This window comes from Sitophilus oryzae, unplaced genomic scaffold (assembly GCF_002938485.1).
Source record: "Sitophilus oryzae breed Bouriz unplaced genomic scaffold, Soryzae_2.0 scaffold_1494_pilon_pilon, whole genome shotgun sequence".
Taxonomy (NCBI): Eukaryota; Metazoa; Arthropoda; class Insecta; order Coleoptera; family Curculionidae; genus Sitophilus; species Sitophilus oryzae.
This window is the reverse complement of record NW_022146163.1, coordinates 4,513,261-4,527,626: the sequence shown is the minus strand read 5'-3', so window position 1 is coordinate 4,527,626 and position 14,366 is coordinate 4,513,261. Positions and strand designations below refer to the sequence as shown.

Here is a 14,366-nt window from a genome sequence, read left to right as displayed (position 1 = left end):
GACTGTTTGCGCAACGCGTTGTGTAGTGTATGTGTGTGTTGCGCTTCGTTGTGCAATATTTTAGTTCTTTCATTCAAATTCTTTGTTTTCTTTTTCGTTTTTTGGTATCATCGGCATCATCTAGGGTATATAGGATAATAATTGACGCAATGGCAATTGAGGACATGATTGTTTCTCAAACAATGCACAACTTTTAATAAACAGTTTGATCAAAATTTTACTAAGCGCATGGGTGAGGCAGTTGTGCAACGGAACGTTGCACATCGCTTTGTTGCGCAACTTGTTTGAGAGTGTATGGACCGCTTTCAGTTGTGCAACGCAACGTTTGCTCATCGCTTCGTTGCGCAATTTGTTTGATAATGTATGGGCCGCTTTACAGTTGGTCGTTTCTTATTTCATTGCGATATGTCACCAATGTATCAGTTTGTGAATATTATTCAAAATTTTTACATCTGTACAATTTTTACATATGTTCTTACGGCTGTGTGGAATAGTTGCTTTACAGTTTTAAGGAACTGTTAAGGTATCAAAAATATATCTATTGATTAATCATATATTTTTTAAGGTTAGTTAGTTAAAATATACACTTTGGAAACAGTTCAAAAATTTATTTATTTGAAATCACAGAATTTACAAAATTCAATTAATTTAGAAATATTTTATTAAGATGTATCCTAAATTATTAAAAATAATAGGTTCATTACCTACCATAATATAATAAACACATTTTTATACGTATTTGTATTATAATTATTATTGTAAACTAAATGAATTATTCTAATATAGTTTTAATTTTAGTCCTTACCTTGAAATGGAAAAATGTAGGAAATTTTCTACAGCTTTGATCTGTTAAGAAGTAGAAAAGACGATTTTGACAACTGACATAAAAACTTGAGAGAAATAACAGTTTACTGATGAATTCAATGACAGACAATGTCAGATAACTGTCAGCATAGAATGGGGTAAATAATAAAATTAAATAATCCAAATAAAAACTTCACCAGTAATGTATGTTATTTTCGTCAAGGACTATTGAAATGTATTTTATGCAAAGTAGTACAAAAAATTGTACAAAACATACCAAGGAAAATTATTAAATAATCAATATTTCAAAAAAACAAATTTGTTTCAATACACAAAGTTGTTACCTAGGAACATTTTATTCTATGAACAGTGTAACCATTATACAAAACTACTTAACCAAACTAAAAAAGATGGGAGTATCATAATATGACATGTTATGATTTAAAAGTGATTTTATGCTTAAAATAGATGAGGTGCATACAAATAACATTAATTATTAAAATATTTGAGCAAATAAATGAATATCAACTTGTTGAGACTAGAGTCAAAGAATATTGAAAATATAGCTACATTATAGAAATGCATGATGCTCACACATTTTTATACTCCGATTCGCAAAAGAAGAACAATCTACTAAATTAGAAAATTGTTTATAAACGTTTACAAACGTTTATAAATACTCCAGGGGCAACGGTAAGGGGATAGCAATTTTCTAAAATAATGAACAATTTCATTCGTAAAATATCCAGGAGCGGTGTTTTATGAAAATATGTCAGGAATTTTTATAATACTTTCCAGAATACTTCATAATTGATTTGCCAAATATAGTAATATTTGTTAAAACGCGTGTACTTATTACAATAACAAATACAAAAATAACAAATACAAAAATAACAAATACACAAATCAAGTTAAAGGCATAAAACAATACAATAACACCGCCACTGGATTTTTCAATAGTAGTGACTATTTCTAGGGAGGGGCATAAAATTCTGGGTCATGGCGCCAAAACATGCGAACATCTCGACCAATCAGGTTGGTTGAATCTGGGATGCCATGATGAATTTTGTCAGCGTTGCCAGCTTACCCTAAGCGGATGTTATCTTTAGGAAATACTTATATAACTTTTATAATAGGTAGAATGAAGGAAATCAGTTAATTAGATAAACAGACATTTTACAATGAGAACTACGTTAAGATACTTAACATTAAATTTATAGGAAATATCCAGCAATTTTGCTTTTCTATTATTAAACGTGACAACATCGATTTGTTTGCTCGAATTCCTCTTGCTTTTGGATCTGTTATACAATATATGAAGGTCTATCTTTGTTTGATCTAGAGACTGAGTATTGCCAGTTTTAAGACAATATATTAGGTTTAAGTTATCTTTAATGTAAGATATTTAAATATTGTTTGTCGGTATATATGTTGTTTCCAGATGAATCAATCGATTTCTTTTGTGAATCGGACTATAGTTGCTCAACTTTGTCTATTCGAATTTGCTAGGGACGTCAAAGCTTCTGCAGCGTCTAATTCTTCTTTACCGTGCACCAACAACATATCGTTGTCAGCTTTACAAGATTTCCTTTTTTGTGATTTAGGTATGCTCCAGTCTATGAAACTGTTCTCGTTTGGTCTGAAACGTTCAGCGCTTTGCAGCCATTTGGCAATCATGGAAGGTTTATCCTCCGCTAGTTCGTTGTTTGAGTACGCGAGGCTCTGACAATCTTTCACGTATTTCTCCATGATGTGGTGTTTAAATTTGTTGGTTGATTGAGAAAAAGGATTGTCCTGTTCTAATTCGGTTGTCGAACTGACGTAGTAACATTGATTTTGAATTTCACTAAAAAAGAACAAAATATTTGTAACTTATATACAGTATCACAGATAAAGGGCGCATCATATGGAGCTTTTTTTATTTATCGACTTAAGTGAAATTTAACTTCGGCGATAGTTTGTATAGATAACTAAGTTATCTCTGATTTAGATTAAAAATGACTTAAGAAAATGTTGCCTGTGTGTCAAATTTTACATTTAAAGTAACAAATGGGTTTAAAATTGGTTTGCTGGCAGAATTTCGAAAAACTTTATTTGAAATAGTTGTTTCTTTTCTAATTTTATACAGGATCCGGCAATAGTGCGTCGGGCATCTGTAGCTCCTAGAATAAAAAACTTGGAAATTTTGTTTAAGTGCTAACCTAAATATGTATTAGGATGTATTTCAGGAAAATATTTTAACTCCTATAGGGTGGCTCAAAAAAGTGTTAGTGGATCGGGATGATTTTTTTTAATGGAACACCCTGTATATTATTGCTTCTTTAGCTTCCATATATATTTTATTTTATAGTTTCAGAGATATTAATTAATAAATAAAAAATATATATTTTTCAGCCTTTCTTAAAAAAATCTTAAAAATACAAGAACTGTCCTGAAATCAAAACTATAATAGGTATTTACTTTAGATGGTCTGCACTTACTTTGTTATAAATATGGTAATCGTAAATCATACAGGATGCTCAAAATTCTAGGCCAAACTTTCTAAAATATAAAATAATTTTTCTTTGTTTTTTCAAATGTAACACCCTGTATATTATTTTATCAATAGATGGAGAATTGAAAAGTGAACATTTTTGTATTTAGTGTATTTCAAAATTTGTAATGGTTTCGCAGATAATGAGGGTTTTATATTTCATATGGCATTTTCCACAGTAAATTTTTATCAAAGCCACCCAATGATTTTTCTCTCGTATTTTACCGTTGAAGAGCCATATGAAATAATACTGCGTGTATTTGCAAAACCATTAAAAATATTGAAATACTTTAAATACAAAAATTGTTCATTTTTTAATTCTACATCTAATAAAAAAATAATATACAATTATTTTATTTTAGAAAGTTTGGCGTAGAATTTTGAACATCCTGTATCATTTAAGATTGCGATATTTATAGCAAAGTAAGTATAGACCATCTAAAGTAAATACCTAATATAGTTTTGATTTTAGAGCAGTTATTGTACTTATAATATTTTCTTAATGAACGTTGAGAAATATATATTTTTTATTTATTTATTAATATCTCTAAAGCTATGGAAATATATTTAATTGCCCATTTAAAAATAATCATCCCGATCAACCAACACTTTTTTGAGTCACCCTATATAAGTTAAAATATTTTCTTGAAATACATCTTTATACATACTTTAAGTTTATTCATAAACAAAATTCTCAAGTTTTTTATTCTAGGAGCTACTATTGCCGGACCCTGTATAAGTGTACCAATTTTCAGTCAACTAGATAAAAAATAAAATTTTGTAATTTTTTACCGTGACGGTACTAGAATGAAATAACTAGCAGTCGTATATTCAATTAATCTTATTGAATCCGTTAACAGTTTTTAAAGAAAAATTGTGTTGTAAAAATTAGACAAAAGTATGCAAAGTATGAATAACTTCCGCATTTATAGAGATGGCATCATAAAATTTATATTTGTACATGCTGGGAACTTATTTGCTCAATACTAAATGTCAACATGTATTTTTCATAGCCCATTTATAAAATTTTGTGGATAGATATTGCCACTATACCGGGTGCGTCTCAAAAGTGACTCACCCTTATAACTTTTTTATTTTTTCACATAAAATAACGAGGTTTGGTATGTTAGTATATGACATAAATTAGGATTGATTGAGGTATTCAATTTTTTTTGGCGACTTCCTGTTTCACCGGAAATTCCTACCACTTTTGATTTTTAAATGGCATCCTCCGTATCAGGGGCGGATACAGGAATTTATTTTAGGAGGGGCTCAAAATGAAAAGCAATGCAAAATATGGTTTTTAGGGCGCCATTTTTAACACAAAAGCCTAATATTTTACACAATTCACAGACTTTAGGGGGGGCCCGGGCCCCATGGGCCCTCCCCCTGTATCCGCCACTGCGTATATTTTTACTTTATTCGATAGAAAATCACACTCTGAATAGAATAACATGTCAACTTTTGACATTTTCGCTTAAAAAATCGCATTTTAAATTTCAATCTAGAGTTTAAAACACTTATTTTTAATCAAGGAGCCTTGTAAAAATAGATTTGATCGTCTAATGTTTTCGTGTCTTGTTTTGGCCGGTTAAAAGATGTCCAAATCGTATTTTTAATCACATCTCAATTTTTTCAAATGAAACGAGAGTGGCTCATCAGCATATATATGGAAAAAGCATTTTTTATGAATAATTTGATACCACACACATGGTTTTTCGAGCCAAATTGTCGTTATGGACCGCATGTTACAATTTCAAATAAACCATATGCGAAAATGTCAAAAGTTGACATATTATATGTCATTCATGATGAAAGTTAAAAAATCCGAGAGTGTCATTTAAAAATCAAAAGTTGTAGTCATTTCCGGTGAAACAGGAAGTAACCAAAAACAATTGAATACGTCAATAAATCTTAGTCTTAGTCAAGTCTCGATTTTTTGTCTGAAAAAAAAAGTTATAGGGGTGAGTCACTTTTGAGACGCACCCGGTATTTCGATATTTTAAATAATTTTTTCTTATTTGCATCTTTTTATGCTTATGACGATGGGAGGAGATATACCTCCTAGAGAGTTAAGTTGGTTCCCGTCTGGATTCAACGCCAGTGGTGTTTACAAAAAATAACTTTTTTGGCAGTAACTTAAAATACTTTACTTTTAATTTTTATTTTGTAGAGTTCTTTTCCAGTAGCGAAAAACTCAGATTTTTTTTTCAAGAAATGAATCCGCTACCAAGGCAAAATAAGACTTATCTTAGATAGGAACTATCGGAAACACGAAATAGCCTTATCCGGTAATCAAGTAGCCTTAAAAGCGATCAACTCAGTAACCATTAATTCGAAGTTGGTTAAAGAATGCCTAGAGAAGTCTTCCTATTCTGAGCGCCAGCCCACCAAAGGATAGTAAGTAATGAAAAAGCAAACGATCTAGCTAGAAAAAGAGCGAACACTACTAACTGGACTAAAACCGTTCTGCTTTCCTAGTGGAAACCAACTTAAAGCGGAACGCAAGAACCTGTAAGACTCCATCCGTAACCTGGAATGGGAATTTTCCAACCGGTCTAAGACACTCAAAGAAATTTCTCAGGACTTATATACAACCGAGAAAAATCAAATATTTTCCTTAATTTTAGTAAAAACAATTTTTGGATTGTCACGGGGTTTTAACAGTACACTCTCCCATACAAACTACAATCTACAAGACAAATTAATATCTATAATTATTTACCTATTGTTATTGTTAAAAAATGGACCACAGTTTTGATTCAATTGACTTTGAGCATATTTCTCTTCGAATTGTTGAAATTGAGCTTCGTCATAACTTTCCTCGGGCTCTTCCCAGATGCTGTCTTCCGAACAAATACTGAAATGCTCCACGTTTCCTTGCACTTGACTGTTATACGTTTTGATTAGGTCGCCCCATGTCTTTTTCTGTGGATGCTTTCCGGCGTTTTTCAGTTTTCTTCTCCAATTCGCAAACCAATTACACACCTATAGAAATCAAAAAGATAATTATTGTACCCAGTGGCGGAGTCGTGGTTTATTAGTTTAATTTCACTTTGGGGTCGCAAGGAAAATTCTAGTCATCCAACTCCCAGTCGATATTGTAAAAACCGTAATTCCGATTTGAATGAGTTTTTGGGCGTCTATGTTTTGCTAAGTGCTTTCACAAAAATCACCCCTGCATACATTTAGTAGAAATACTTTTCAACTCTACCGACGACTTTTTTTTTGTAAAATGCTCCTTCTAGTATTTGCTACATATTTTGTCTCTTGTAAAACAACGCCACCGCACATACTTTTTGAGAAAAAAAAATATTTTTCCGAAGCTGGCTTCCAAAAAATGTTTTTTGTCAGATCTAGCTATGGAGGCGCATAAAATCTATTATGCTCTAATAATCTAGTTGGTCAAAATATGGCATTTTATGTTAGTATCATACATTATATTTGACAATAAAGTTCATAAAAATCTTAAAAAAAATAATAAATTTTAAATTAATTAACGTTCAGACTTATTTTTGATTGGTGCCCTCTAACGGACAAACAAAGTACTTTTGTATAAAGGTAATTACAGTTGAGGGTTGGAACCTTTGGTGTTACACAGCAAAATAAAACATTAAATCACCACAATACACCAAAACACATTTACTTTTACACTGGACGCACGTTTCGCTAACCATGTTAACATCATCAGCAGATGATTATAAACTAAAATACAATCTACAATTGGAGCGTTTATATACTCGTTCAGTGGGCACAGAGTGGGCGTGGCAAGATCTAGCCAACCGAGTCAGAACCCACCGAGCGTAACAGTTAGATTTCCGCCACTAGAGTAGTAGGAACAAAGAACTTGAAGGAATTGGACCGTTGTCTCTGTTCATACTATCTTTACATTTATTAATTCTGATGCTTTCATATGCATCTAATTGCCTGTAATTTGAGACTTGTTAAGTAATTTTAAGTTATTAAGATCTATACAATGTTCTTTATCAACAATATGTTCGGCAACGCAATATTTATCAGGTCTACCATATCTTATCTGAGCTAAATGTTCTTTGAATCTAGTTAATATTGATCTTCTAGTTTGGCCAACATATTTCTGATTACAATCTTTACAAGAAATTTCATAAATACCCGATCTTTCCAGTAGAGGTGTTTTATCCTTTGGATTACCTAATAATTGTTGTAATTTATTATTAGCACTATACACAAGTTTATAATTAGCATTCTTAAAAATTCCTTTTAGACCACGGGATAACTGTCTATCAAACGGTATTGAAAAATATTTTGACGTATCTTTCTCCACTTGAAAAGTCGAATTTTCAAAAATCATTAACCTATATCTACGTTTTCTAATTATTTTATTAACTAGTGAAGGAGAATATCCATTACACTACATTCCTAATGTAATCTCTTTCAATTTCATATCTTTCGTTGGAAAGTGGAAAACTAAGTAATCTATGAATTAAGAAATTTGAACTAGCCATTTTATGTTCAATAGGTACTATGATATGATTCATTAGAAATATATCTGCGTGTAGTGGTATTTTTCCTATAGATATCAAATTCCAGGCAATTATTAGTATTTCTAATAACTATTTATTATATATTATTTATAACTATTTCTAATAACTATTAGAAATACTAATAATTGTGTATAGTGCTAATAATAAATTACAACAATTATTAGGTAATCCAAAGCATAAAACACCTCTACTGGAAAGGTCGGGTATTTATGAAATTTCTTGTAAAGATTGTAATCAGAAATATGTTGGGCAAACTAGAAGATATAACTATACAATATTAACTAGATTCGCCACGCCCACTCTGTGCCCACTGAGCGAGTATATAAACGCTCCAATTGTATATTGTATTTTAGTTTATAATCATCTGCTGATGATGCTAACATGGTTAGCGAAACGTGCGTCCAGTGTAAAAGTAAAAGTGTTTTGGTGTATTGTGGTGATTTAATGTTATATTTTGCTATAAAGGTAAATTATGTGCAATTAATGTATTTTGAATAAAAAAATACGTAGTTGTTCTATGTCCACGGAATATTGGAACTCCCTCCACAAATGTTTTTTCTCAACAACTGGTGTATTTTTAAGAGACAAAAAATGTAGTAAATACTCGAAGGACAGTTTTACGAAAAGAAAATCGGCCGTCCGTGAAGTTGGAAAATATTTATACTAAAATTTATGTAGGGGTGGGGGTAGTTTTCACCCTTCCCGTATTTTTTCTTGATTTTTGTGAAAGCCAAATGTTAAAGCATTTAGCAAAACAGACACCGAAAATCTCATTTAAATCGGAATAGCGGTTCTTAAAATATCTGAAAAAATGTGTTTATTTTTTTAAAGTTTGATGGCCCTCTAGTGGACAAACAGAGCACTTTTGTATAGAGGTAAATATATATAATAAAAATACGTAGTAGTTCTAGGTCCGCGGAATATTAGGACATCCTGTATATTCACCTTCAAGCAATTGGGAGTTTATACGTTAAAGATTTAACGCTAGATAAGAAATTCGCCAAAAAAGTTTTTGTGTACTCATTTCAAGTCTTTGACTAATGATGAATCACCCTATATACTGAATGTTGCTTATTTACCTGGATATATGTTAGTCCAGTCTGCACAGCCAATAATTTCTTCTCATCTCTATTAGGATAAGGATTATCTCTTCTCCTTACCAGCCAGTCTTTTAGAAACCGTTTAATTTCTGGAGTGAAAAGTCTTTTGGGAGGCCGTCTTTCCTCTCCATACGTTCTTCTAAAAATTAGGTTATAAAAATGATATAAATATACCGTATGATCGAAAAAAAAACGGCGTCCAGTTGGCTAAATGAATATCAGTGACATTCCCCATTAATTTTACATATAAAATTACAGCGATCTTCATTTAATAGCCATAGCTGACGCCGCTTTTTTTTCGATCATATTGTACAATAGACTAGACATTCGGTATGTGAACACAAAAAACAAGCATTGTTAATATTATCGATTTATTCACGTTAAGAAATGTTATGCTGGCTATAGCCTTGGTGCATTTCAGTTGATTTCAAAAAATTCCGATGCGCTGTATACGGCAGAAATCAGAAATTTTCGCTATGTATTTCAAGCAATTCGACGAAACAGTGAATAAACAAAGTGCTCGTTACATAATCATCAAAAAATTAAATAGGCATATACTATGAGAAGGGTAAAATATAATTTGCAATATTAACTGTATACTTTTTTTAATTAACTGGTAATTAAAAAATGTTTTATGAACATCTTCTAAAATTATAATTATGTACCTTTAAAAAATTTCGTTATAGCCGAAATAGCCCCAATTATGACCCGACTAGCAAAACCTATGCTCGCTACCGTAGTTCGCAATAAGTCCAAAATAACAGAGTTATTTTTTACTTTGAAAATTTCCAAAAAAATATTTTTTGCTTAAATTTTGAGAACCACTGGATCTTTTCTGGGATTTCTTTCTTGTAAATTTAATCTACTCCCTATGTTACCATATTATCAAGAAATTATGTTTTTTATCTAAAAACTAAAAAAAAATAATTTTTTTTTCAAAAAATTCCAAATTTTCAATTTTTTTTTTCGTGAAGAAACCTCTTAATGTGTCGAAATATACTACCCTTAAAAATATTTGCACTTATTTAAGATCACCCTGTATTTCAGGAACTAAGAGGGCTAGGACAAATCTGTGTGTAGCATCTTCAGTTTCATAAAGAAGTAGCATATTTAGTGATATAAAAACCGCATCTTTGTATCTCTACTCATAAACGAGACGCCATAAAACACACGAAAATAGGACACCCTGTACACTGATAGTGATAGCGAACAGTACAGGGTGAATCAACGATAAAGTCCATTATCTCATTTGTTTCGAGGTTTACAAAAAAATGTTAAATATAAAAGTTATAGGGACGGTTAAGATACACATTTTAAAATTATTATAGAGTATACAGGGCGCTTCAAAAAAGTGTGGCGAATATAACATATGTTTTTTAAATGCAACACACTATTTTTTATTTTATTTTTAGATTTTGCATAAAATGCCATAACTTTTTTATATATAATATTATATACCTAAAATTAATAGTTTTTGTAATATTTAAATTTGTTTAAACATATGGTAAATTGCAGTGTGATAAAAAATTGCCAGTAATGCCATTGTTTCTGAAGTTGGATAACTAAAATTTGGTAGTAGAAATTTATAAAGATATAGAAAAAGACGTATGTAAAGATATTTTAGTTAAATGCTACAGGGTTTTCAAAATATATTTACGAATTTCAACTACTTAAAATTAAGAAATTTGATTTTTTAGCCGATCATACATACCAACAGGGTTTATGGGAGGGGGTTAAAAATTTTAAAAAATCTAGCGAAACGCGGTTTTCAAGGTAGCTAGCGAAACGCGGTTTTCAATATAAGATTAGGAATAATATTTGCAACAAAATTTGTAATAACATCAAAATCAGTCAAAGTCGCAGTTTTTGAGATAAAAAAAAATTGGAAATATTCCTTTACTTTAAAACTAAAAGAACTGCCTACCAACTTTTTATTAACATATTTTAGTATGGGCGGCTATACGTGCCTCCCGGCGTCATTTCTTTTAAATGGCACACCCTATATATTATTATATCTACATTTTTTCTGATAGATTTTACAAAACTTTTCAACTTTTATTAAATATGTCATATACCTATCTTTAATAGTGTGCGATTTATTCCAATTTTTTTTATTTTTACCATATTTTGAATACAATTACCCTATAACATCATAGTTACCATGACAAAAAGTAATAATTATTAAAATTGCATATGTTTGTTAAGCAAGTTAATAACAAAATTTTAGTTTAATTTGTTGTAATAAGTTTAAATGGTAGAGATAATAGTTACAAATTTTCCTGAAAATTAATTAGTCAATGTGACTGATATACACGATCAAGCCAAAAAAAAACATCTTTTTTGGTTCAGTACTATATACCGTATGATCGAATAAAAACGGCGTCAGCGATGGCTATGAAATGAAGATCGCTGTCATTTTATATGTAAATTTATATGGGAAATGTCATCGATCGTCATTTCCAAGCCAACTGGACGCCGTTTTTATTCGATCATACGGTATTATATAGTACTTTGTTAAGTACTATAAGAATAGATGTAGATTATCTAGAAAACCATTTTCATATTATATTATATTATTTTCAGTGTGTAATGGGACGGTTTCGCAGCAGTAGTAATACTCGTATTGGCTTTAAGAAATGAACTATAAACCAGAATTACTACGAGAAAAAAAAATACTGTATGTCGAAAAAAATTCCTATATTAGTAGTCGTCAACAATTAGATAATCTAGCATTGCCCTAATCTGTGGCTATTAGCCCCGATGAAAAATAATTCAATTCAATTCATCTTTCATAATATAGAAATACATCAAGAAATTCACGACTGTGATTTTAGTTTGTTTGAGTAAAGTTAATTAATTTTAACTAACAATAACAATTGTAACTAATTATTAAATTACTTGTTAAAGATAAGTAATAAATATTTTTGTTTTGTCATGACAACTATGATTTTATGGCGTAATTAATGGCGTAAATATCCATGGGTAAAAATTAAAAAAAATGGAATAAATCGCGAATAAATTAAAAATAGGTATATGACATACTCAATAAAAGTTGAAGAGTTTTGAAAAATCTATCAAAAAAAATTATAATATATAGGGTACCATTTAAAAGAAATTGAGATTTTTTAATTTTAATTTTAAGTAGCTAAGTCGGAATTATAGTCTGTCCAACGAGAGGATATATGACAGCGACAGATGTGTTTGTCATTTTTGTTGACAGGTAAATTGTACCGTACGATCGAAAAAAAAACGGCGTCCAGTTGACTTGGAAACGACGCGATCGATGACATTACCCATATAATTTTACAAATGACAACAATGACAGTTTTTTTTTCGATCATATTGTATTTTCTGTCGTCTGTCGAAATCTTCCCTGTCTCGTTGGACAGACTTTAGCAATAATTAGTAGATGCATTCCCAAAACAGCAAACCTGTTAAGTCTCACGTTTCACTCAGATCATCGCATTCCCCCCGACCTGCTGTATCTCTTGTTCCTCACTGGCCTCTTCATTTTGTCCACCCCCCTCGCAAACTCCCCCCCGCTAGTCCTGCAGTCCACCCGCGTGCCGCTCCAATTGCCTACGAAAATATAGAGAATTCGTAATTTTAAAAAGGTGTCACAAAACGCAGTAAAAATAGATATCGTGTTGGATAACATTCAAAAACAAGATGTCCGCAGCCATGTTGATATATCTACATGTAAATGCATTTTTTACAGGTTAAATAGATTAATGTTCGATCCCACGTTCGCCAACGTCACTTTGCACGCTAATCGCCAGTCTTTTGTTTAAACAAAACCCGGGTTTCCGGTATTGTAAGGAAAACAATCGATAAAACAAGCGAATAAATCGAAGGTGTCTCGAAAACATGGGTAAAGTAAACGTTGTTTCTTGCGACATGCAGCGTTTTTAAGATTATTTTTTAATTTAAAACGTGCTACTTACCTGATATTGTTGTTGTAATGAGCTGCGAACAAGGAGGATGAAATTACACTTTTCTAATATGGAGTTATCTGTTGTAAACAGCATAAAAGTTTGCGTGAAACTGAACTTACACAATCCGGAGACATTTAGATGCTGTTTTATTTTCAGATCTTTCAGTCTCCCGCGACGTTTTTATAATCGACTCTTTCTATTTCGTCTCTGTTTGGGAATAGATAGTGTTGGACGATGGTATTATTTATACTATTTTAGAATTATTTTAAAAAATTGTTTTTTTTGTTAAAATCTTGGAGTAATATCTATTTTATTGTTTTGTTTTAAATCGTTTAGGAGAAGAATTTAAAATAAATCTGATGCGGGTTGCAATAAATAGAAAGAGCTAAATATAGTTGTTGTGTTTTTGTTTGTTACTATGTTAATGGAATATTTCATGATTTTCTTTTATTATCATGGTTAATTTAAATTACTAAAGACTAAGTACCTATAGGTACTTTTTTCTATATAATCTTTATCTTTAATACAGAAATTATAATAAATATATTATCATGAAAATAATAAAAAACGGACAAGTGCGAGTTGGACTTGCCCACCGAGTGTCCCGTATAATGATCCATATTTTGTTTTTAAGATTTTTCCCTATACTTGTAATACCATATGATCGAGAAAAAACGGCGTAGAGTTGTCTGGGAAATGAGGATCGATGACACCTCCCATATAAATTTACATATAAAATGACAAGACAACAAGTGATTATGTAAGGGTTCCATTTTTTCCTTTTGAGGTGCGGAAGTTCCTAAAAAATCAATAAAATTATTAAAAATAAATACGCTAGGGGTTGGAACCTTTTTGTCTTAAATTACAGGCAATTAGATGCATACCGGGTGAGTCTCGAAACTGGCTTACCCCTATAACTTTTTAATTTCTTCAGATAAAAAACGAGATTTGGTATATGATATAAATTAGGATTGATTGACGTATTCAATTGTTTTTGGTCACTTCCTGTTTCACCGGAAATGACAACAACTTTTGATTTTTAAATAGCACCCTCGGTATATTTCTACCTTATCCGATAGAAAATGACTAATATAGTCTATTTGAAATGGTAACATGCGGTTCATAACGACAATTTGACTCCATATGTGTGATATGTCATTTGACATTTTGTCATGTCAACTTTTGACATTTTTGCTTAAAAAATCGTATTTTAAGTTTCAATCTAATCTAGAGTGCCATACATCCATATGGATGTGTTAAAAACACTAATTTTTAATCAAGGAGCCTTGGAAAAATTAAATTTGATCGTATAATATTTTTCGAGTCTTCTCCTTACCGATTAAAAGATGCCCAAATCGTATTTTTAATCATATCTCAATTTTTCAAATGGAACAAGGGTGGCTCATTAGTATATTTTGAAAAAGCATTTTTTACGAATAATTTGGTACTACATACTTGGTATTTCGAGTCA

The 14,366-nt window shown here is 31.0% G+C and overlaps 1 protein-coding gene across 2 annotated transcripts; it reads right to left on the bottom strand.

Moving 5' to 3' along the window:
* Nucleotides 1-593: 593 nt before the first annotated feature.
* Nucleotides 594-13,714, bottom strand: LOC115877532 (BEL1-like homeodomain protein 4). Of its 2 annotated transcripts, XM_030893758.1 has the most exons (5): nucleotides 12,905-13,714; nucleotides 12,437-12,539; nucleotides 8,940-9,099; nucleotides 6,063-6,325; nucleotides 594-2,650 (listed from the first exon to the last, which is right to left on the bottom strand). In XM_030893758.1, exons 2-5 carry the CDS (start codon nucleotides 12,469-12,471, stop codon nucleotides 2,287-2,289), a joined length of 822 nt encoding a protein of 273 aa, XP_030749618.1. In that variant the 5' UTR covers nucleotides 12,472-12,539; nucleotides 12,905-13,714; the 3' UTR covers nucleotides 594-2,286. The 2 variants fall into 2 exon arrangements, with proteins under 2 accessions (XP_030749618.1, XP_030749617.1); XM_030893757.1 differs by lacking the exon at nucleotides 12,905-13,714 and having other exon boundaries at nucleotides 12,437-12,886.
* Nucleotides 13,715-14,366: the final 652 nt, after the last annotated feature.

Coding starts and splice junctions, on each gene's coding strand:
- LOC115877532 (XM_030893757.1), bottom strand. CDS start 12,618: ATGTTATCCAACACGATATCTATTTTTACTGCGTTTTGTGACACCTTT. Junction 9,100..12,436: donor AGGAACAAGAGATACAGCAG/GTCGGGGGGAAT, acceptor CCTAATTTTTAG/AAGAACGTATGGAGAGGAAA. Junction 2,651..6,062: donor TTTTTTAACAATAACAATAG/GTAAATAATTAT, acceptor GTTCTTTTTTAG/TGAAATTCAAAATCAATGTT.